The sequence below is a fragment of the Salvelinus sp. IW2-2015 genome, linkage group LG11 (assembly GCF_002910315.2).
Source record: "Salvelinus sp. IW2-2015 linkage group LG11, ASM291031v2, whole genome shotgun sequence".
Taxonomy (NCBI): domain Eukaryota; kingdom Metazoa; phylum Chordata; class Actinopteri; order Salmoniformes; family Salmonidae; genus Salvelinus; species Salvelinus sp. IW2-2015.
The window spans coordinates 13822925-13847509 of NC_036851.1; the positions used below are offsets into that span (position 1 = coordinate 13822925).

The window sequence follows — 24585 nt, forward strand, 5'->3', positions numbered from 1 at the left end:
ATGTGCAAATGACAAGGATATCAAATTGCATTGTCTTTGTTGGCAATAAGACCTTGTCAGATCCTGGAGAGTGTTTGTGTGTGTGTGTGTGTGTGTGTGTGTGTGTGTGTGTGTGTGTGTGTGTGTGTGTGTGTGTGTGTGTGTGTGTGTGTGTGTGTGTGGGTGTGTGTGTGTGTGTTGGGAACGGCATTCCTGTTTCTCATTTTTGAACGTAATAGCCAAAATAACGCGTTGTAAGCTGAGTCGAATGTTAAGAGGTGATTTTGTATAAAATACTTTTTCATAATACCTTATTAAGAGGAGTTTTTTCTGGCGGTTAATGAGAGTAATTTGACTTTCTTTGAGAGATTACAGTTCAAGAATGTATGTGGAATCATTCCAGTAAGCGAGATTAAGATTCCTCACAGGTCCGTGTGCTGCTAGATGACCCTCTCACATACAGCTAATGGAGTTGGAACTGAGCAGGTCTGTCATTTCCTCACTGCCCCCGCGACGGAGCCCCCGTCTATAGCCGTGCCTTTGGTTCTGCGTGCTTGTGTGTTGGGCTACTTCTGTAGCAGCTTTTCACTTGGGTTTGTTTATTTACTGCACGTGTGTATTCTCATAGGACTGAGGATATGGCCTTAAAATATATATTCGAGTTTTTACAAACTTATGGTGATTCAATATATATTAAGAAAGGTTGGTTGCCAATTAAAGGTCAATACACTGCATTTCAACAGTCAATATCTATGAATTCAGGGTTGTGAAATTATACTATGTTAATGCTTTAACGTAAGACCACTATGATTGTATTATTTTTATCCACAATAGTTTAACTGCCTTTTTTCACTAATCTAATCGATCTTTCAAGGTCCTGTTTTGAAAATACTTTTTGTTACAATGTTAAGAACATGCTAAATGAAATTCACTTATAGATAAACTTCTTGTAGTGCATTAATATAATAATTATTAACAGGGTGGTTAAGACTGAATGACTGGATTGGCGAAAGTGCATGGTATTCAGACGTATAAGGGTATGCCAAATGATTTTTTACGTGTTTAATTACGCTTTGTATAGTTTTAATAGCATAAGGCACCTCGGGGGTTTGTGTTTTATGCAATTACCAACCCCTGTGCCGTATTGTTAATTAACACAGGTCTCATAAACAATTCTAGCACAAGCCCACATGCTAGCGAGAGCAGTATTTTATATTTCAAGTTTAGCCATACTTGTTTTATTTGCTAGTAACAAGGTAGAGACAGTTTAATTGTTTTGACAGACCCTTGTCTGGAGCTTAACTTACCAGAATCAATGTTCATTTGATCTCCCGTTTTAGGTAGTGTCTTGCTCTGCCGAAATTTGAGGAGTTGAGATATAAAGAGTATTGATATGAAAGGTTTCCTTCTCACACAATGAGTTTCGGTGTCCTATGACAATTTGTTGGACCAGACATCAAATCAATATGAGTTGAACCGCTTGTCAGAGAGGAAAGCATGATCTTTATCTTTGTTGTTGTGAGTGGCAGGGGGAAGTTGGCTTTTTGTGTGTGATGTCGTGTGTGTGTGTTGTGTGTGGTGGGTGGTGTGTGTGTTTGTTTGGTACTGGGAAGGTGACAAGGAGCGAAGGAGATGAGACCAAACGACAAATGAGAACAAGCGGACATAAACGCTGATAAAAGAATTATAAATCAAACTTGATTCCAGCATCGATAGATTTAATCACCTAATTGCATTCATTTCAAATTCATGTTTCATCAAGACAGATTACATACAGAAGCCAGTTTTTTTCCACCACAGTCGCCATTGTTCAATATTTCCATCACATGTTTATGTAAGCCTTTTAAGCTTGGCACGTAACTTATTTTGCGTTGTGATCATCTTCTCCTGTGACGTTTATTGAAGCCTGCAGCTCAGGAGGTGTCTGTGCAGTGTGCTGAAGGTGGCTTCAGGCTGATTGAAGCCGGCCAATTCTGTCGCCATGCTTCGCCTTGCATGCTAATTACTACAGGATGTTATGTTTGTTAAAAGTGCTTACATACACTTACATGATTTTCCATGACTTGTTGTTACTTTCCTCACAATTGTCCTCGCCAAGTGAAGGAACAGTTGGATTTGTGAGTAGGGTTGCAAAGGGGGGTATATATACTGGCATAAGTTTTCCAGTAAACTACCAGAATTTTTGTTAACTTTCAAGTTTTGTGGGAAAATGTATATGATGACATTTAGTGGCTTTTTTGGGTACTTCAGATTTATCACAGGTGTCTGTAATTATTCTGCACCTCTGTGTGGTTATCACATGTGAAATATATGACATAATTAAATAAATTAAATGACAAGCTGTAAATATTATCCTAATATAAACATCAACAGTGAATAACAATGTTTGTTTACTGTGAGGGTTTAAGCATGAATATCATTTATCTTTTTTTTTTTCTTTTTTCTTTTTCACGTCTTTTTTTTTTACTATGTCAATATTTATTTGTTTTGTCAATTTTTTGGGGTCAAACTGGTGGCAGTTGTGAAAACGTTAATATTTGGAAGAGTTGCAGAGTTAATTGAATAATGCCATTGTTGATTATATGCTTTTTTTTATGAATTAGGCTGTTTTCTCTTGAACCATATGGTCTATCCACTAGTAGAAATTTGGACAATATGGACACAGATTTAAAAGGAATCTAATATAGAAGATTTTTTTTTTTTTTGTTATTTAAGTATAAATTACTTTGGTAAATTATCAGTAGCTTTGCACCTACTTGTGAGTGTTTGAGTAATGCCATGTTAAATAGAAAGGCAGAGGACGTCATAATCAACAGAGTAACCGGATAAACAAGAGACATCTTTTGTCTTTGCATTCTTTCGTCAGAACACTACGATGAATCATGTCAGTCAAGCTGACTGGTGATCTGTCCAGACTCCAGAACCAGCCAGGAGATCATTCTAGTTTATGGCCAAAGCAATTAGATTTTTTTTCTCTTCCTTTATTCCTGTCTGTCTGGGATCATATTACCCATCTTGGAATGACTTCAACAGAGACAGTGGTATTCCAGGGAGCTGCCTCTCCACTGCAACTCAATCCACAGCCATGGCCAATTGGGGTCGCTGTGATTTATAGAAATATTCTTCCGTAGAGGAACTCTCACTCTCAACCACACTGGGATTCTTCCACTGGCACCTCATAGACTCTCATCAGGGGGGTTTACGTCCTTCAGGTCCCAGGTCAAGACAAAAGGATCCGTAGCAAATGATGTACAGTGTGGTTTGAAATTTGACATCCTTGATAAAGATTTGCAAAAATGACTATATAAAATAATTAATTAAATACTGAGCTATATTGTATGCTCCCATTTTTATTTTTTTAAAATATTATTTTATAGTAATGCGATTGCTCATAGAAAGAGATTTTGTTTACAAGATAAATATATTTTTTTGAACACCCTGTTTTCAGTACCTTTCAATACCTCACCTTGTGGAGATAATAGAACTGAGCCTTTTTCAAAAATGTTTTATGAGTTGTAGAACACATTGAGAGGGATCTTAGACCATTCCTCTATACAGAATCCTTTCAGATCCTTGATATCTTTCGCCTGCGCTTATGGACTGGCCTCTTCAATTCAAACCACAGGTTTTCAATGGGTTTCAAGTCCGGAGACTGAATTTTTTGATTTTGATTTTGATTTTGTGGCCAATTTAGCCATTTTTTTGTGGATTTTGATGTGTGCTTGGGGTTATTTGCTGGAAGATCGATCACCTTGCGGCCAAGTTTTAGCTTGGAGGCAACAGATTTTTGGCAGAAATATCACGGTACTGCTGAAGTTCATGATGCTGTTGACTTAAAAGAGGCCCCAAGACCAGTGGAAGCAAAATAGCCCATAACAGCAAAGATCCATCTCAATATTTTACAGTAGCTATGGTGTTCTTTTCTGCTCACTCATTCTCATGTGGATACCAAACCCACCGCTGGTGTGCGTGGCCAAAGAGCTCTATTTTCGTGTCATCCAACAAATGTAAGCACTTGGAGTTTGCTAAACAGCATTGGCACTTGGATTGGAACTGGTGCTTTGGTCAGATGACATGAACATAGACTATTTGGCACGCACATGTACAGTATATGAAGCTTGGGATCAGTGTAGCTATGATAGAAGCCATTTTCTAACGTTTAATGAGTATACCACAGATAAAGGCTCAATTGCAGTAGCAACCAAGAGATGGATTCGGATTCATTTGGCCAAATTCTGCGTTTGTGAAATCAACGACAAGCTTTGTGAAGATAGTGTGTTTTCTCTAGGGTCAGAGCACATCGTGTTATCCTACCCTCACGCAAGTGATAGGCTCCAGGAATGTCACTACCTTTTTAGGTGTTTTTGATTGGTGGCTTCATATTTATGCCGACTTTATTTTGGGGTCTCAGACGGTTGAGCAGCAGAGTAGTAAACCATAGTAGAGGAGCTGAGAAACGATCAACTGACAACACAGAAGCAGCTAGTGCCCTAAGCAGTCTGAGCCCACATTTGTGTCAACTGTCTGATGCAGGATATCAGTCTCCTCCTGAAGCAGTGCTTTGTAGCGGGGCGTTGTGTATGTAATGTTACACAGGCTGTCTGTATTCATCTATATTCAGTGCCACACAAATCAGAGATTGGGGTTTTACTGGGAGCGACTTGGGAGTTAGCTGCTCTGTTGATGAAGTTGTGTAATGTGTATGAGACCAAGCAACAAAGGCCTTCCTATTCTAAACACTACGCTATACCCGGGAGAATTCTCCTCAGAACGTCGTTTTTGGAAGCTCCCTTTCCCAAGCACGAACTGCCAACCACTACCTGATGCAACTCCGCAGGCGAAATGCAATAACAAACGAAACAAGGAGGATTTTGTAAGCACTGTCTAGAATACAGCATCGTTGGCATGCCCAGGACATTTTCGTGTTTTATCGACTTGGGGGTGGGCATCCCAGGTGTTGCATGTTGGGAAGGGAAAGGGAAAGGGAGGGCAGCGGGAGAGAGGCGATACAGACTGAGGTCTGCCTTGCATTGTTCCCATCTTTCTTTTTTCTATTCTTTATCTCTCTCATTTTTCTCCTCCTCACTCAATCTCCTCTCTCTTTTTCCTCTATTTCTGCCATCTAAGTGAAACCAAAGCATTGACTGTCCCCAACTGATTTGCCTCTGTGTGACCTCCCTTCATTGGTGCCATTCACTGGCGGTGCTGAAGCAGAATGCAGCGTGGTACCAGGGGGAGAAAGAGTGACACGCGGACGCTCTGATAGACTTTCCAAGTGAAGTGGATTAAATCAGCATCAGGCTAGTGGAGCTGATTACCCTGAATATGAAAATGCAGTATCTTAATGGTACATATTTTCATGAGGAGCCCAGTTGCCTTTCATTTTGCGGCTAATATGTCTATTCTTATGGTCATTTACTTCTTTAATTACCTTTAGCAGCAGATGCCAATGGTGTATTAATGTGAATGATTTTTACGGCCACTTTATCATACAGTGCCTGGGAAGTTGAAAGGCGTAATTGAGGTGGAAGAGAGACTCATGAGGGAACAATATTTAGTTGACAGCTTCCCTTGTAGTCTAGGAGGTGTTTATGAGTTTACACGCTCTAAAGCAGTAATAACACACTATTCATTTAATAACTGCTGAATGCAGGGATGAAAAGGTCTTCAAAGAGAGATTTTAATTGTTATTGAATCATGATAGGAGGTTGTTGTCTCTAAATCAGACAAAACTGTCTGTGTGTTGTGTGTGTGTGTGTGTGTGTGTGTGTGTGTGTGTGTGTGTGTGTGTGTGTGTGTGTGTGTGTGTGTGTGTGTGTGTGTGTGTGTGTGTGTGTGTGTGTGTGTGTGTGTGTGTTGTCGTCCTGTTTGTCTGCCTGTGCGAAGACGTGAAGCATTGTTATTTTCTTACATTCGTCTAATTTAGTGTAGGTTTTGGCCCTGTTACTTTGATCGTAAATGACACTTCAGTGTGTGTGTGTTGTGTCTACAGTATGTGTGCTTTTCTTTATATGTATGTTTTTATCCAGACCTCTTTGAATAGGGGCCTTCTTTTTGCCATCTGTTGTTAAGCTGCTGGCTAAGCAAGCCTGGAGAATCCAAACAAACCGGCGGCACACAGCAAACGGAAGCTGTCAGGCCTGCATAGCTGAGCTGACCTCCCGGGCTGCCGGTCACACTGCTGTACCAGGCTCCGAGTGGAGCGCTGGGCCCAGACGGGCCCGCCTGGTGGGCCACTGTTTACTCTCCGCTCTGCGCCTGCTCCATGCCCCCTCCTCTCTCTACCCTCTCTCTTTCTGTCTCCCTCCTCCTCTCCCTCCCTTCACTCCCTGCCGTCCATCATCAGTCCCGCTCCACAACCCCCTCTTCCATCCACACTCATGTTTAAAAACTTAATTTTCTTCCCTGTTTTTCTTTCACTCCATTTTCCCCCTGAAAACATTTGTCAAGCCATTGCATTACCTGTTATGTGGAGAACAAACAAAATGGGATTTTTTATTGAAGTCAGCTTGCAACTTATATAATTGCATGCTGTGCTTTATATTGTTTAAACATGGCAATTTGAAATGTTTAGTCTTGTCATAAATATTAATAGATTAGTTGAAAAGTGCAGCAAAGGAAGGGAATATAATGGTTTGAAGTGGGTATAAAACGTTGATTTATTTATGTATTCTACATGAATTAGTTTGGAAATCTAAACATGGGTTAGAGAGTGTTTTTCAGAGGGCCTGTAAAGCGTGAGGTTTGAACATGGGTACCTGTTTTCCATGTGGAGAGGCTTTTTGGAAATGGCATTAATGACATACTTACTGGGAATCCAGCCCTGCCTACTTTGCATTACAGATAAACGGCCATAGTATTTTTTTTAAACGCAATTAAAATAAATAGACACAATCCTCCCGTTGCTTATCCGGTCGCATGTTTAAGAATTCTGTCAAATCAAAGGCATTTCAATTAAAATGACACTTATTGTTAACACTTATAAGTTAATTCCATTACTATATGTTTGCACACTCAAAGCCCCCCCCTCCTCACCCACATCCTCTTACTAGTTACAATGAGTGTCAGTAACTTTTGCAGCTTCAATAAATTCACCACCAGTCTTACAATAGACGGCGTAATAAAATACAAATAAAGAATGGCTTTCCTATCCGTAGATCAATAGGAGGGAGTTCGCCTACTGTGCTATCGTCACACCAGGAGGAGCCAGAGAGAAGGGAGCTTATTGCACAGCGCTGCAGCTGAGGTGCAAAGGGCCCCTTGTTTGGATCAGGGGTAGGGGTAGAGCCAGGGCCATAAATGTCAGGTGAGTTGAGACGTGTGCTCTCTCACTCAGAAAGTTGAGCAGAGAACCTTGACATTTAGGCCATCACCACGCAAGCCCATCGAGGCCTGAGACGGGGGGAGAAAGGTCTGTGTCTGCTGAGCAGGACTATTAAGAACTAACCTATTAGCTGGGGTTTTGCTGGCCGTCTGAGAGCACTGGTCTCCTATCTAATAAACTCCAGCCACTGAGTAAACAGCCAGCACTGGACCCTGCTCTCCTCTACTCCTCCTCTCCTCCACCGCTCTCTGTTTCCCTCCAGTCTCCACAATGGCCACAGGGATCCGGTTACACCTGCGCACACATCTTCTAGCAATTAGGGGCAATTTGTTTGAAACCATTTCACATTCAAGGTCTTCCCTGGCGTTGGGGTTGGAGGACATTGGTGAGTCGGAGGAAATAAAGAGGGCTCTCTCCTGATGCGTCTGAGCAAACACACTAGACCAGACCCTCGTTTCATTTCTCACCACCCCTCTCTCAGTGGAGCCACCCTGAATGGAGTCCTCTCACTTTTCACACAACCACCCTCTTTGACCTGGCTCACATTTTTCTATTATTTGTCTGTCAGTTTGAAATGGAGGATGAGTGTTGTTGGTCTCCTCTCTGGGCGTAACGTAGCCTGCCGCTAGACTCTCATTATAACCAGCACATTTGAATTCCTCTACAGTTGGACTTAAGTTATTTGCTATTTTTTGTTTAGTTTACTCTAAGCCAACAGATTATGTAGAGAGATAAAGAAGTGCCCTTGGTCACATGTCCAAAATGTGCGTACAATTACAACGTGGTAAAAGGTGCAGGGCTGAATCAAAGCGAAGACTTGACTCTGTGGTAATTCTCTGAGCAGGGATTTGTATGGCACCCAGAGCTGGCTTAAACAGCAGGAAACCCAAAGCCTGTAAATAATGTGCAGACGGCATATAAAGACATCCACTACTCAGCCCAATCCCTTATCGCTGTTAGATAGCCCTGGGACATGAGAGCTGCTCCTGCCTTTTTCAGAGACTATATTCACTAATATGGTGTGAAAGTATATGCAGATAAGGCAGTCGTGTTTATTGAGGCAGACCCGTTAAACACAAGGGAAAGTGTGAACTTTGAACACATTTGAAATAGGAAAATAAAAGAGGATTCCAAATGACAAGGACAAGGATACCAAATTGCATCGTCTTTGTTGACGATAAGACCTTGTCTGATCCTGGAGGGTGTTTTCTAATTAAAAGTTCCTGAAGGATTTTTACTCTGTACGTTTGTGTGTGTGTGTGTGTGTTTAAATACTGTAGTTTTCCTTGTCCTAGCTCATACTGTACAGCTACAGCTTAGCCTGTACTACAAACAACCATAGCAGGACATTCTAAGGAACCGTCTCCAGTTGAACCTAGGTCTACATATACGGATTTGACACGTACAAATATCTGAATCTGATTTGAGAAGCCTCATGTTACTCATGAGATGTTTTGCCAGATAGAAATATACACAGTTCATTCTGCTATGGTTTTAAACATTAGAATTCTGGAAACATGCAGTATTTCCCCCCTTAGCATTACATCTGCTTTTCACAATAGCAAGATTGGCTCCTGTTCCCTTTGCAACTTAGTCACCATTATCTGTTTTGAGCAGTTTTTGTATCTGATCAGTTCCACCTAATATGTCTCTTGATTTGTGCTATTGTAGTGCCCAGACAACATGCTGTTCTCCTCATTTCTCTGCTCTTTAGATGCTCCGGCCTGTCATCCGCTGGCAGTTTATCACGTCTGGAGCTGCTTTTAGACTTGTACGTCGATCAAGGCTCAGTACCTTTGAATGTGAGATCAAAAAGAGATGAATTCCAGGGAAAGAGGGGAGAAGAGGGAGAGAGAGAAGAAGGTCTGTGTGTGAAGAGAAGAGTGGGTGCTGTGTAAACATCACAGTGACAGCTCACAATGGGTTATTTTAGCACGGCATTAGGCCTCTTCAAGGCAGCCAGCTACAGTCGCCTTGTTAAACAACAAATCATTCCTCAGCCTCTAGCCGGCCTCACCTCGGAAACACTCTGCATAGGTTCCTCAGCTAGTCCGTTTTAGCTCGTTATTTTTCAATAACGACAAAGTCATTTTGACTCATCCTGTGTCTTTTGCTCTTAAAACTATTTTACAAAGTCATTGGGGGAAACAGAGTGCCTAAACAGTCTGACTAATAAGTGATTATTGTCTGCTTGTATTTTCTCACTTTTGTCAAATATAAAAGTATTAAATAGTTTCTAGTTGATGATCAACGTAAGATCAACTTGGATGATGAGAAAATACAGTGTTGCATTGCAGTGTCACGGTTACTGTATTTCTGCTGATTGATTATAGTGTAATGTAGGCTTTTTGCCCAATTTCTTTGGCCAATGGTTCCCAGAAATGTATATCTTCATCCACGAGTGTCTAGAACTACCATGATATCCTGTTGACTCAAGTATCCTTGTTCCAACACCCCCTATTAGTAAACCAGACACATTACACCAAAACATCTGTGTGTCATAAGTTAGAGAAGACGTTTGAATGTTGCCCTGTAGTAATCCGCGGGCTTGGCTTAAACTATTCTGTGCTCTGTTGTGCCATGCTACCTCACCAGGTAAAGTCATTCTCTCTTAGCATAAGAGCCTGCTCTCCTCTTTTCCATTATACAGCTCTGTCATTTGTGTTCTATTGTCTATTAAACTTGACTTCCTGCTGCTCATTTTACATAAGTACTGTAGACAATGTGTTTATAACTTTTAACCATCAACTAATACTTACCTACGACTTGAGCTTATTGTATTACGTTGCTCTTATGCTGGATTTCTTAAGTGTTAGTAGAGCTGGGATGATAAACCAAAAATTAGCGACACCGACCAAACCAATCACTTGTTATAGGCATTTTGCTGATATCGTTCATTACGATAAGTAGCCCATACTAGAGAAATGTGAAGTTTGAAATTAAATAACTGCTAATATGGCTGATAGTTAATGGGACAATTGATGGCTACAACCATCAAACTAGTAGTAGTGCCAGCCTCACCAATGTGTCGGAGGAAACACCGTTCACCTGACGACCGAGGTCGCCCGGCCCGGCCTGCCACAAACCCTCCCCTAACCCGGGCGATGCTGGGCCAATTGTGCACCGCCCTATGGGACTACCGATCACGGCCGGTTGTGATACAGCCCGGGAACAAACCGGGGTCTGTTGTGATGCATCTAGATCTGCAATGCAGTGAGCCCCCTAGTAGTAATTGTTTAATGGATAATTAAAAACAAACTGTGTTGCACATTAAATATATACTTCGGGATTTTGGCAGTGAGGCCCTCTATCAACTTCCCCAGAGTTAGATGAACTCGTAGATACCATTTTATGTCTCTGCGTGCAGTTTGAAGGAAGTTGCTAAATAGCGCTAGTGCCATTGCTAGCTAGTGTTAGCGCAATTCCTAACTAGCGTTAGCGTTAGCATTAGCTCATGAAACTACCTCTAACTTTTTCCATGCTGGACACAGAGATACAAATGGTATTCACGAGTTCTGTCACAAGAAAAGGGTATACTATCTTTTATGAATGTGTGGGCTTGAGGTTTTCCTCTCACAAGAGAGAGAGAGAGAGACATGCCAGGAGAGTGGCCCCTGTAGCCTGTGGTCATATTCTTGCCTCATGATGTCATCCCACAGGCCTGTGTTAGAGAGGGGTCAACATATACACACAGACCAGCGCACAGCTGTTTGCCCCCGCGTCTGAGCTGAACTCCCCTCTCATCTGTTCCTTTATAGAGCTTTAACAGGCCTACAGATCAACTCCTTATCCTATCACTCTCTCTTCCTCTTTCTCTATAACCCGTTCACCATACCCTCTTCCTTCTGATATTTCACTTTCATACAATATTTCACACATTCCTCTTACTCTTTCACACGTTTCTTTAACTTTCCATCTTACATCCTCTGAGCGCCTCCCCCTTTTTCTTCTTCCACATACCGCTTTTAATTTGACTCCGTCTGGCAATCAACCTAACTTATCAAATAATTGACTTGAGGACTATAACTCTGCTGTGTGAGATGGGCTTGGATGTGCCCCCGACTGTTTGTTGAAGTTTGTTTAATTGTGGGAGTAAGCGTCTGAGGAACATGGAAAGAATGAGCCCAGTTATTTACTCAGATGTTTTACTGGTGTAGGTGTGAGACTGGCGGCTCACTGTGGGAACACGCGCTTGCTTTTCTTGGTATCAGTGTGGTTTTCATGACCACTGTTTTTCCCAGCTCCCCGGCTTTGTTTGTTCTGGATGGCATGTTTGATTATTTATCGTAAGGGAAAAGGGAGTAGCTGGAGCAATAAACATGTGACTGCACTGTATTTTGTTTTCCACTGAGAAGGCCGTGTCCTTTAACAGATATTTGGAGCAGCAATAAACCTTTTATTTGCTTTCTGGAGGGGGGGGACAGAGGGAGAGGAGGATCAAAAAGCACCGATCTCTTTTTCTGTTTACTGTAAGTGCCACTTATCAACAGAAAAATATTTTCACTGGCCGGTTGCTATTGATTTTTGTCCTTTTTTATCCACAAGTTTGTTTTGTCAACTGATTCTTGTTTGTGCGTTGAGAGGAAACTATGGAAATGTGTTTGAACGAGGCATGGACGGAAAACATTTTTATAATGTCCGTTTTGTTTTGTTGTCTATCTGCAGTCCGAGAACACATTGTCGTTTGGGTTACATCTGTTGTGTTCAAAACAATACAATTGGTCTCAAGAAAAATGGTTGAGCCCCAAGACACAAGACAATAAAATATCTGCTTTTAGTTTGAATGTTGTTCCTTTTTTTAACCCACCATCATTGTAATCTCTATTCCAGGCTCTCCAAGTGGCTCGACAGATCCTTCTACAACAACAACAACAACAACAACAACAACAGCTGCAGCCTCAGCAAAGCACCGGTCTAAAATCCCCCAAAGGCAGTGAGAAGCAGCCAAGTCTACAGGTACTACAACACACTCTCATACAGTATTTCATGTTAACAACATGCAAACGGTATTGTTTGCTGTTGCACCAGTCAACTGTCATATTGTTACTTCCTGGTTGTAAACCTCAAGACAAACACAAGCGGTTGGACGGTTGTAAAAGTCACTTATTAAGTTGAACAATGGAGTGCTGAACTTTCTTGATCTTTTCTATGGTACACTGTGTGCTGTTTTCTTTCTGTCTGTCGGGGGGGATGCACCAGGCAACCTGCATAAACAGGAAATTAAGAGAGGCAGAGCGAGTGACGGTTGTAGACCAACCACGCTCGTGTGTCTGTGTGTTCGTGGGTGGGGATTGCAATGGTGGTCAACAACATACATTTCAGACTGTGACACTTTAATGATATTACTATGTAGAAAAGACAGGATTGTATATAGCCTAGACTCACAGAAATCAGCTTCTGAGAAATATTTATGTATTCTATTTATTTTATTTTAATTAAAGCCAAGGAAATAATGCACACATGCAGTATTTGTGTTGCGGGTCGAGGCCTGTTGTAGCAGTGGTAAGTATGTGATAGAAGGATGAGTGGCCTGTTTATAGGAAGGATGAAGAAAAAGAGGATAAAGGATGAGAGATGGGAAGATGAGGTGAGGGTTCCAACTCTCCAGCAGAGATCTGAGCCTGGACATGCTTTAGGAGCTATTTGGTCTCTCTCTCTCTCGCTCTCTCTCGCCTCTCTCTCTCTCTCTAACACTCGCTCACTCACTCACTCACTCTCACTCATATTGAGGATCAACTGTTTTCACCACTAGCAAGAGGGGGCACCAGGGAGCAGACGGGGTGTGCGGATGGGGTGGGGGGTGAGAATTAGTGGGTAAGGGATGCATGGAATTTATTTGGGTAGCCTTTGTGATTTTTCATCTTTTCTGCTTTTGAATAGGAACAGCTATCCGTATCTGATGCAATATTTACGTTAATTTCAGATCAGCCGTTTGAGCTGCCTCAGATGCGTATCTTTGTTTGAACAAGGAGGGGTTGTTTGTTTCAGTGTGAAATTGCAAACGACTTCAGGGCATATTTGGTAATTAATACGAAGGCCTGTTCTGTATGTGTGTGTATATCTAATATTTAATACCCCCTTTCCCAGAGGAGGCCCTTTTTAATGAGCTATTGTAGCAGCTAGGTCTAATGTCAGGTAGTGAAAGAGGCTCTTTGTTGTGCAGATGTCTCAGGAATAGCTCCAGCGGATGAAATATGACTGTGCTGACCTTTCAGTTGTGTGCGTATTTGTCAGGATTCAAATAAGTTGAAAGGATCAAACTAAACAGTTTCCCGAGTCAGGCTGGGAATTGTGCAGCAGAGGTCAACAGTGGGGGCCACATGGAGGATTCCAGCGTACAGCCAGTTGTTGGTACGTAGTGAAGTACTAGACCATCTCCCGCAGACAAAGACAAAATTAAAATTCTAATTTATTAATGTATACAGAGATCTTGCCCAACCTGTCACTCAGCTATTGAAAAGAGAGCCTGGGCCTTTTTTCTCTTCTCCCTGCCCAGTACTTGTGAAGAGCACAGGCTGGCTGGTCATACTATCTAAATAAAATGCTAAATTGCCTCCTCTGTAGTGTTGTAGGCTATGTAACATTTTTCCTATGTTGAAACTGTCATAATGAAAAGCCACAAGTCCACAAGTGTTTATTTATCTCAGAGTAACAAACTCCACTAATTAAATACATAAATTCAATGGCTGTGTTCGTACATAATCAGAATGTGTGTGTGCATGAGTTTATAATATATTTGGTCTTTCTGCAGTGGAGCAGCCTCTTTATTCAGACACTTTAGCTAGAAGGACAAACCCACACATAGAGAAAGCACTAGAAGACCCCTTTAGTGCAACAACATTGGCATTCTCCACAGCATACTTGGGGATAATGATTTTTCTATTGAGTTGGAACAGGTCATCAAAAGACATAATACAACAATTATGAGCTATGTAGTAAGCTGCCACCCCAGAAAAGCACCTGATGTGTAGAGCTGTGTATAGCTGTCTGCGGTGAGGGGCCATTCATCTTGGCAGTCTCCCCATTAGACAGAGAGAGATGCGTGACCTCTGTGACTCACTCCAATTCATTTTATTCAAGTCAAAAATAATGAAGCGCAGAATATCTGAAACATCAGAAAGAAATGACCTGCATGGAAGCGGGGAGAAAAATCAAGCAAGCAGGTGAATCCTTGATCAGCATGAAATGGCTCTTTGGTTTTATATCTCCAAGAAGGGGGGGGGGGGTTTAATCTCCAAACCCCCCAATGAAACTTGTAGACAAGATGCCGCATGTCCTGCTTGTATACAGTTACCCAGGGCCTTTAATCAGACTAAATCATACAAACAACTGTTAGCAGGCTGGAGAGCAGCGTAACATACTTGACTGGTCAAAAAGCGAGTAAATTACTGACAGAATGACACATGTAATTAAACGAGTCCATGCCACTTTACCTCGCGCTTCACACCTACAGTGGCGCAGGACGAGAGCAAGCAACTCCCACCTCGCTAATTAGCATTATCAGTGAAATGGTAGGGTTTGACTCATTAGTTCCATGTGCATTTAATTAGAGGCTGGCTGAAATTGGATTTAACTTATTACTTTTTCATGGATCACTTTCTTGTCATCACTTCAAATTGGATTGCAGCCCCAGGTAACTAATTATGCCAGCCGCAGGATCAGGAGTGGAGAAATAGGTCATTAGGAACAACACTGTCGGACCCTCGCTGATAGTCCACTCACACCGTGGAGCGAGAAGGGGGGAAAAAAAGAGTCTCATTTGTGGCATTTCTTAGGAGCCTGCTCAGTTAACTACACCACGCTGCAAGGCATCCTGGGTAGACACCCAGCGCCTACAGTGGATTATGTGACATGAAGCTGGGCTGAAGATGTTATGTCAACATGGTTCCTGTGCCATCTGCGTAATGCCCAGATTAGACTTGTTCTGTTCCAGGTCTGAATGGTGGCCTTGATGGGCCTTCATTATTCATTATTCATGTCACTAGTACCATTAGGTACTGTTAGGTAGGCTGAAAGCCAACCATGGTTCTCTATATGAACCCTCAATGAAGAAAGTTCACTTTTATTAGCCGGTATTGGCAGCTCAGAAAAGACAATCCTGAGAATGTGTGTGTATTAGGACTGAAAACAGAACATGTTAATGGTTTGACAAATGCCCAGTCCACCTATTAGGCGTATTTTTATAATATTTTTGGTTGTAGACAGATTATTTGTAGCACAGGCAAATGCGTCACATAGGGCGGCAGACTACAGAAAAAAAATCCCTTGTTGAATCTTTGCGTGTTCTCTGAAAGCAACATGTAAAGATCAGTTCTTTCATATTTCTACTGAAGCTGAGTCCTTGAAGCTTGTGAGAAACGGAAAACAAGAAAAGAGAAACAGCTTTTTTATCGTTTCCTGACTTCCTCTGTTCACTGAAATGATGCGTTGGCTTCCTTTTTATTTAAATGAAATGATCATGATTCGTCTGATAGGTCATCTTGTCAACATCCTCTGATCAATTTTGCATTGAACATTTCCGTGATGTCAAGGGAGCAGTGCTTTTTATTCTTCAGAAATTGGCAAAATATGGATGGGAAAAAATCCAGGTGAATATCTTGGTCTCTCTCTCTCTCTCTCTCTCTCTCTCTCTCTCTCTCTCTCTCTCTCTCTCTCTCTCTCTCTCTCTGTATCCCTCTGATCTCTCTCTGTATCTCTCTTCTCCCTTTCTCTCTGTCATCTCTCTCTCTGTACTCTCTCTGTATCTCTCTCTCTCTCTGTATCTCTCTCTCTCTGTATCTCTCTCTCTTTTTCTCTCTGTATCTCTCTCTCTCTCTCTGTATCTCTCTCTATCTCTTTCGGTCTCTCCCAATCTCTGTTATACACCATTGTGCACAGTCTCACAGAGGTCATCTCCAGGTCAAAAGTTAATCTTTTCAGTTTTACATGAAGAAAGCCTTTTAAGTTCTGCCTCCCCTCCGCCGCTCATATCCTTCATTTATGGTCTTTGGGGCAACGTGGTGTGACAGAATGCAGGGGCCAAATCTCAATCTTGACAGGGGATGAGAAGCCCCTGGCTTTCTCTACTTCTGTTTTTTGTAGTAGACCCACGGCATTGTCCTGACACATGCACACCACAGCGCTCCAAGCTGTAAGTCGTTAGGCTACCGGGCCGGGGCCTGCCGGCTGGACCTCAGCCGGGGGTCTGAGGCGATCAGAGGCGGTGTTCCGAGGCGCTCCCTCCCGCAGCCCAGCCGCCCTGTGGCCCAGAGCGCTATCCGTGGTGGCGGGCGAGGCGACAATGAGCCCGGGCGAGGCTCACTTTGGCCCCCTGCCCAAACAGGAAGGCCAGCTGAGATAACGGGACAATGGAGGTGAGCGCATCCACTCTTTGATGAGTGCCCAAGGTGTGGACCCCAAATGAGCCAGGTTTCCCGTTTTAAACAGACACGTTCGGGTTCAGACGATCAAGGCCAGTGTGGTTGGATTCTCCTTTCAACGGTCAGTAAACAGGGACTAGGCCTACTCCTTGTTTTGAACTGGGATTGAAATGGGAATGTTCTGACAGATACTGTGTTATTAGAGAAATCAATCTTTTTCAAGTTCAACAGCACAGTTAAAGATGTTTTTTAGGTCCAGAATCAAATCACATATGTCTGTGGGTGTGTATGTAAGTGATGTCTCTGTCCTTTTGTGTTTGTAAAAGCTCTCAAGGTGATGTGGTAATGAATTCTTATTTGATATCTTTGTTGCTTTGAGGTGATTTAATTCGCCAGGAATGATCAACCCAGCGCTGATCCCTGCATCCATGTGTAACCAGGGATCAGGATGTCTTTTTCACCGCTTGTTTTTCTTGTCATATTGTAAAAATGTATTATGTGTACTGTATATATTAGAAACAGGTTTGGATAATTCGGTCAGAATGAAGTCATCCCTTGTATTTCCAGGCAGTCTGTTCCAGCCTGTTAGTAAGCCTCAGCCATCCGATGACTGTCGGCCTGACTCCAGTCACAGGGCTTTAAGCCACTGCCATTTTCAGGAGCTTTTTATTCTGAGGCCTGATGTTTCCCTTCAAGCTCTATCCCCGTCTCTCCCTCCCCCCAAATCTTGTATCTTTAAATCATTCTCCACCACAGTATCTTGATGACAGCCATGTGTTGTTTGGAATGATTCACTCCCCCTTTAGGGGGATAATGGGTAGATGTATGGACTGTAAGGACAGAGCATTCATATCCATATAAAAAAACATCCACTCAAGTATCTCACGCATCTCTACATTTATCATAACCGTTATTTAACCAGGTTAGTCTCGTTGAGATAAAAATCCATTTTTCAAGAGAGACCTAGACCATGACAGCAGCATCAACACATCAGTATCAGACAGTCAGGCACATGACATCAACCAGATGAAAATGACATCATCACAATAAGCAGTACATCAGTAACGAACACGTACGTGACACAAGTCAGAAAAACATCCGAGTGCAATAGGGTCAAGCGTCAGAGCTTCACAACTATACAACTCGTACATGATTTATTTTTTACTCCTCTAGGGACTTCAGGTCCTGGAGTTTTAAGTTGGCTTGGAAGGAAGTCCAAGACCAAAGGCGATAACTGATGAGCATTCTTAACTGACGCTTAACTGACCAGCGTGCTTCGCAGGATTAAAATCAGGCGTATTGTGTACACAGATACACAGTCGGTGTTATCTACTCACCCTGTTTTACTCATATGGTCTTTAGAGGGGGTCTTTAGAGGGGGTGTACATTCCTGAAACAATGTATGAGAGATGTTCTGGATTGAGTGACACACCATAGATACTTATATTCCTTTTGGGCACTGAAGAGTACGTGTTTATAGTCCACGCCCTGGTAATTCATGTAGCTATGACTTGTTTCTGGATACCAAATACTTGGCACGGATGCACTCGAGTGCCCAAAATGTACTCAAACTAAGTATTTTTACCATGTTGACATAATACTGTTTGATAAAGATGACTATTTGACTGCTCATTCCATTTGGCATYATTCAACTATAGGATTCGTTTTTTCCTCAACAAAATGTCATAGTAAGGTGCTGTACTTCTTAATATAGTGTCTGATTCAAAATATCTCTATATGAATCAATCGTGAAAGAATACAGCACAAAATTTCCCCACCCCCCTAAATTCATGTTGCACATCGCTGCAGATGTTCTTGTTTTGACTAAGCGAAAACCACAGCAGACAGAACACAAAGAAACACAAACTTCGTCCTATGCTGGCTGGCATATCACCTCAGGAAATATTTATAAAATACAGACTCCAAATCTCCTGAGTTAACAATGTGTTCTTCAATGCCTGAGATTAAAAGTAAATATCCAAACCAATAACACAATAAATCCTTGTAACACAGTTTAACAGGCTTAGGTTACTGGTAACTTTCAAAGTTTACCAGTAAACTACTAGAAGTTTGGTAACTTAAGTTTTTGGGGGGAATTTTATCACATGAAATCTAGTGGCCTTTTGGGGTCTCTGTAATTATCTCTGGCCCTCTGTGTAGCCTTATCACATGTAAAATATATACAATAATCAAATAAGATTTTTTGTTTAAAAAAATATATATATAGAATGACAAAGTTGTAAAACATCCTAAATATAAACCATCAACTTATGGAATACCATTGGTGTTTAATATGAGGGTTTCAGCATGAAATATCCTGTATATTATGTCAATAATATGTCTTTGTTGTAAATGTTTTGGCGCCAAATCGGTGGCAGTTATAAAAAATACAATATTTGGAGAGTTGCAGAGTTAATTGAAAATAATGCCATCGTTGATGTAGATGCTTTTTTCAAAATGGTCTATCCACTAAACACTCGTGGACAATATGGACACAGATATAAAAAATGAATATTATATATGAATAAAAATGTTTTGTTTATCAAGTTCAGAATAACTTTTAATTAACAGTAGTTTTGCAACCCTAAACAGGCGTGACTAAAGGAGTCCGCATTCCCATCCGAAACAGTTTGTTTTCGTCTTCAGGCAAAGGTTTATTCGCTCGAAGTCAGTAGCTGAAGTCTACGCCCCTTCGTTGGTGATTGGTCAACAGTAAGGAATCTTCAATTAAGTTTTTATTGTCATTCAGAAAGAGACAAATTATTTTCATGCAAATGTTTTCACTTGAGAAATACTGCACAAAACATCGTAGTTAGATGTAAAATCTTATTGACACAAATGCGAAAATGAATGACAGATTTCATTAGTTCTGTCTATTTTGAGTCTGCATCATCTCAAGATGGACAAACAATACTATTGCCACTTTTTTCTCTTGAAAAGCCTGCAACATGTATAATTTTTAGGTCTGGCATAGATCACATTTTACATTGGACGTAAAGTTACGACCCACTTATGACCAACTGGTGCAACCAGCCCCTGGATCTGTAAACAATGATTTACTTTTCTCAGACAAGAGGGAACCAAACAATGTTTGCTTTCTCATGATTAAAGTTAAGTTTACACATTTTTTCCCAGTATAAGGCAAAAGTTTTTGTATACAGTTTATATTTTTATTTGAATTGTAAAATGAGTTAGATATATCTAGATACTGTATGTATTATACCAATGTTGATATGGCTTAGAAAGAATGTATTCTCCCACTTTGTTTATTAATAGGAGCTGTGTAACGTGAACTGTGTCATCGTCTTTAACCCCAGAACAAATCCCTAGTCAGAACACCAGACGTTAACTCATACTTTCACTGTAACTCAGGCAGGAAATTGAGTATTTTATTATGTCATCTCCTTACTGTGTCATACGCATAAAACTGAAAGCTCAAGGATATTGATGATCCTCTGTGTTGATAAAATGTGTTTGTAAAAATCTATATGTATCACATCGTTACATATGTGTAATTACTGTATACAGTGCAGGCTCAGGCAGAGGATGAGAAGAGTAGAGTGGGAGGGGGAGAAAGGGGAGGGTTGAACTGTATATCTGCTAAATTTATCATGAGGCCTTTGGGAGYATTGAAATGAGAACAGTGACCTATTACTGCTAAGAAGGTGTTTTATTGAGAATATGCCGACATGCAACTCCAGGGAGATACTGGGGAGAAGAGTGTGCCCAGAGCTGATACCACGTGTGTGTGTGTGTGTGTGTGTGTGTGTGTGTGTGTGTGTGTGTGTGTGTGTGTGTGTGTTGTGTGTGGTGTGTTGTGTGTTGTGTGTGTGTGTGTGAGAGAGAAAAGAAAGAAAATAAAGAGCTTTTTTCTTCTACTTAATTATTCACTAAGATATGTATTGGAATTGTCACTTTTGACACTTGAGGTTTCCCAGTCAATAATTTATATAGGTCACCCGTCTTAGCAAAGCTTGTTGTTAGTTATTAGCAGATGAAGGCAGTGGATTGTTAAGTACGGGCTGTGTTTGGTTTACCAGTGTATTTGTGGACTGGAATGTATTCCATGAGCATTCATCCTTAGACAAACTTTTAAAGACATTGATATGAGCAGTTTTGTTATGGCCATGTTTTTCTTTTTTGTGTTTATTGACCTGGTCATTAGCTGAGTTACGTGTTAATCCTGATTTAAAGGATTATTTTTCATGTCTGAAGTATTCCATAGTTATGGCTCATCTGAAACATGCTTGAATTGATTAAGTGTATTATCAGACAATACAGACATATTTATCACGGTTTAAAAATCATTATTTCAAAACCAGGAAAAATACATGTAGACATGTTTTCAAATATCTATTATCTCTCGCCTGTGCAGTTCATACATATCCAGTAGGGGGCAGAGTCCTGTTCACCTGTTTTCTCTTTTATATACTAGGTGCACATGGGTGTTTAACCATGTGAGGATATTATGACAGCTAATTCCTCTTATCGTGATTAAGTAGTAGTGATACTACCAAAGGTAGTACTATCTGTTGTGTAGTGAAGTATTAGGACAAGTGGTTTTAGTAGTTTGTAGTGTCATCAAAGAGTACATCGAGTTTATTGCTTACGTTTACAATTTAGACACAAAAGGCAAAAGAAAATTAAAGATCCCCTGGAAAAAGAAAGTGGTGATAGGGTCACTGAAAATCAGTTTCTTACTAAGTACACACAAACTTTAAAAAACGAAACAAAAATATTCAACAAACAACACATTTACAATAAAAAAAGCATTTATTTTAGACTGAAATGTTTGTGTATGGTATTGTCCAAAAAAAGATATCAAAAATAAACAACAAAGCTCTCAATTGTTTGTTGTTATCAGAATATAAAATGAGTTTGTCTCTTTGTCCTGGCGCTGTAAACAATTCCTTTTATCAGAACAATAAAGCTTCTCATAGCAGGCTAGATTCTTTCTTTCAGCTGGATAGCTGTGTTTACTTATCTTGTTGTTTAATTTAAAGGCTCTTTTCTTCAGACGTCCAATTGTTCCAATAGCGCGGCCGGAGTTTTTCAGCATGGGTCAAAGGGTTAACAGCCGTCAACTGTGGCTTTTTTTCTTTTTAAAGGGGGCCCCACACAAAGGCATGGTTCACCTGCAGCTCGGCCTTAGGCTCCCTATTGTGTAGGCCATTTGAATTGATTATGTTTAGGGGGCTGGTTGTGATTGGTGGAGAAGGGCGTGGTTGATTGGATAGTTTTTTTATCTTGTCAGCCAGGGAGCAACCTTGTGCGTGCAATCTGTCTGTATCCCGAGAAGGCTGGAGACGCCACAGCACAGCAGTGTCCGCCTGCCTCTTTGCCTGCCTCCTGCCTCTCATTCTCTCTCTCTCCATCGTGCTCCTCTCCGCTCCACTCCACACTGCACGGCCCAGCTCTCTGTTACCCTGCCAGCTAATGGAGTTGTCAGGTTTGTCAATATGATGATTCTGCAATTTTGCCAGCTTTCCTGTGTAAAACTTGACAATTTAATTTGTCCAGGGAAAAGAAAAGAGGGCTTTTGTCTATCTGTTGTTGTTATATCTTGTAATTGGTTCATTTTATCATGGCAGTTTGTTTAAGGGAGAACAGATCCAGGTTTTAGTGTGTTCCGTAGGTAGGGACAGAGTACAGGCTTGCCCTGAAGGCTGTTACACTACAGGCATGTGTGATTTTGGGGAGAAGCTGTGTTTTAAAGATATGTGTTTAACTGCTATTAGTTGCTGATGCCATTCAGAGATCGAGATTTTCCTTTTGCTGAAATGTGCTTCAACAATGAAACGTTTAAGGTTTTGGTTTATTTGTTTGTGTATTTAGTTACAGTTTACATGAAGTTAACACTTTACATTAACTTTCACTTTAAATGAAGTTGTAAAGCCAATTTAGATACTGTAAACTGTAGTAAATATTCCAGTTGTGTTGGTTTTGTTTACAGTCCTGACGCTGTACTAACCTGATAATCAGGATCTGGTACTTCAGTATGTGTTGTTGAAATATGGAAAGTTCTAGGAAAAGCAGTGGGGCATGTTTCTATTTTAGACTTGAAGTTGTTTATCACATATTAGTATTTAGTATATTATTACATCCCAGTGTGAGTTAGGTACATGTAGCCCTCAGCTTCGCTAGCGCTTGCTGTTGTTGTTTAGTGTAAAAGTGTGACATTAGATATTCTCAGTTTGTGGTGTGTTTTTTGAGCTGTGTGTGTTTTTTTGAGCTGTGTGTGTTTTGTGAGCTGTGTGTGTGTGTGTGTGTGTGCCGCTCAGACTTGGCTCTCCTCCGGCGCTATCGACAGTGTTCCTGTCAAGTGAGAGAGGCGTGGGGATGGGGGGGGGTGATCCTCTCCTCACTCTGTCACTTGAAATTAAGGGAGAGGGAGGCATATCTCTACATTTGACGTCGTCACTACGTAACCATTTTAGCCCGACTCAATCATTCTAAATGTCAGCAGCGACAGTTTTCCTGAAAAGTTTTTTGTGTGCGTGTGCCCACGCGTGTGTGTTGTAAAGGGGGTGGGGAATAGAAATGAGTGGTGAAGTTGAACCTCTCTACACCAACTTCCCCCTATTTCCCTGGTGGTACATTTGAACCCCACGAAACACCCCTTAGGTATTCGACTGAAGACAGTTATTGACTTTGTGGTGCTGGTTTAACTTTTAATGATGTGAGAGCCTCCAGAGTCTTCCAAAATGACATTTTCAATTAATATATTAATGCATGCTTTGAAAAGACCCCCATTTTCCTCATTTTTAAGGCTAGTGTTTTCACCCTCTACCCCCTCTGCCATGTTTGTACTGAGCACCAGACTGTGTCTGAGGAGCCCTGGCGTTGGGAGGGAGTTTTCAGCAGCATCGTGTGTCATGGTGGTAGAGTGCAGAGTGGCTGAAGGTGTCTGGCAGAGAGGGGCCGGTGGAGGTACACATTAGATGTGAGGAAAGTGAAGTCTAAACAGCCAATGTGCACCGTAATGCTGTGCAGCTGCATTTTGGGAGAGCTGGAGTGCGAGCTGATTAGGTTGACAGTTTGTAATCAAAGTTGATTTATTGTTCATTAGTAGTGCATTAGCCCTTTCGGGCAGGGCCGTTATTTGTCCAGTGGCCTGTCAAGGCGAGAGGCTGCCAGCACCTGTCATTTCTAAACCATGACATACTGTAGGCAACCAGATATTACCCTGTACCCAGAGAGGGGGGCACGGGGCCAGCGAGAGCCCACAGCACTCTGGGATATCCTTTACAGGACTGGCCACTGCTTTGCAGTGTGAAGTGAGTGAGGGGGAATAGTTTAGCGATGATATAGAAAACCACCAGCTGCTCTCTGCTGTTGCTGCTGACTCCTCGCTGGATTGAGGAACGTTTTGACTTGAAAAGAGCTTTTGTTCAGTTTCAAGGTGCATTACTGCTCAGCGCGCTTGTTCAAAGCCTGCCTCTATTTCAGATAGGCGAATGAAGTCAAGATGTTATGTATTTCATGGGTAGAGATAGTCAGTTAACAGTATGATTATATGGTGTATAGACAGTGACGGGTGTCAAAAAAAGTATAACTAGCCTATATTTGCCAATTGTCCTGCACAACTAGAATGTATTATGTGATACAGTGTTGATTGCTGCTGGGCTCCTCAAAGAAAAAAATAAATGCTTTATTTGTCAAAGTAGTTGTGGAATAATTCAGTAGGCAGTACCAAGATATAAGCAGAGGCATACGTGTTGGATCTCGATTTATCTCTCGAAGGCTTTCACACACACTGTAAGCCAGCTGCTGACTTCTCCCGTTTTATTATTATTAATTGGCCACATGGTTTTTCTGACTCACAAAAGACGACAACAACACAAGCCGGCATAAAAAAGCAACACAATTTGTGGCCCCTTGTCTGCCGCCATGGAAACAAGGATTAGGTTTGCGTTGCTGGTG

The 24585-nt window shown here is 41.4% G+C and overlaps 1 protein-coding gene across 1 annotated transcript in view; it reads left to right on the forward strand.

The window, feature by feature from the left end:
* The window catches only part of LOC111969851 (forkhead box protein P1-B-like), a 138957-nt gene that overhangs the window by 69509 nt on the left and 44863 nt on the right, over positions 1 to 24585 (forward strand). The window contains 1 exon segment of the mRNA XM_070445545.1: positions 12134 to 12259. Coding sequence (XP_070301646.1) covers positions 12134 to 12259 — 126 coding nt within the window.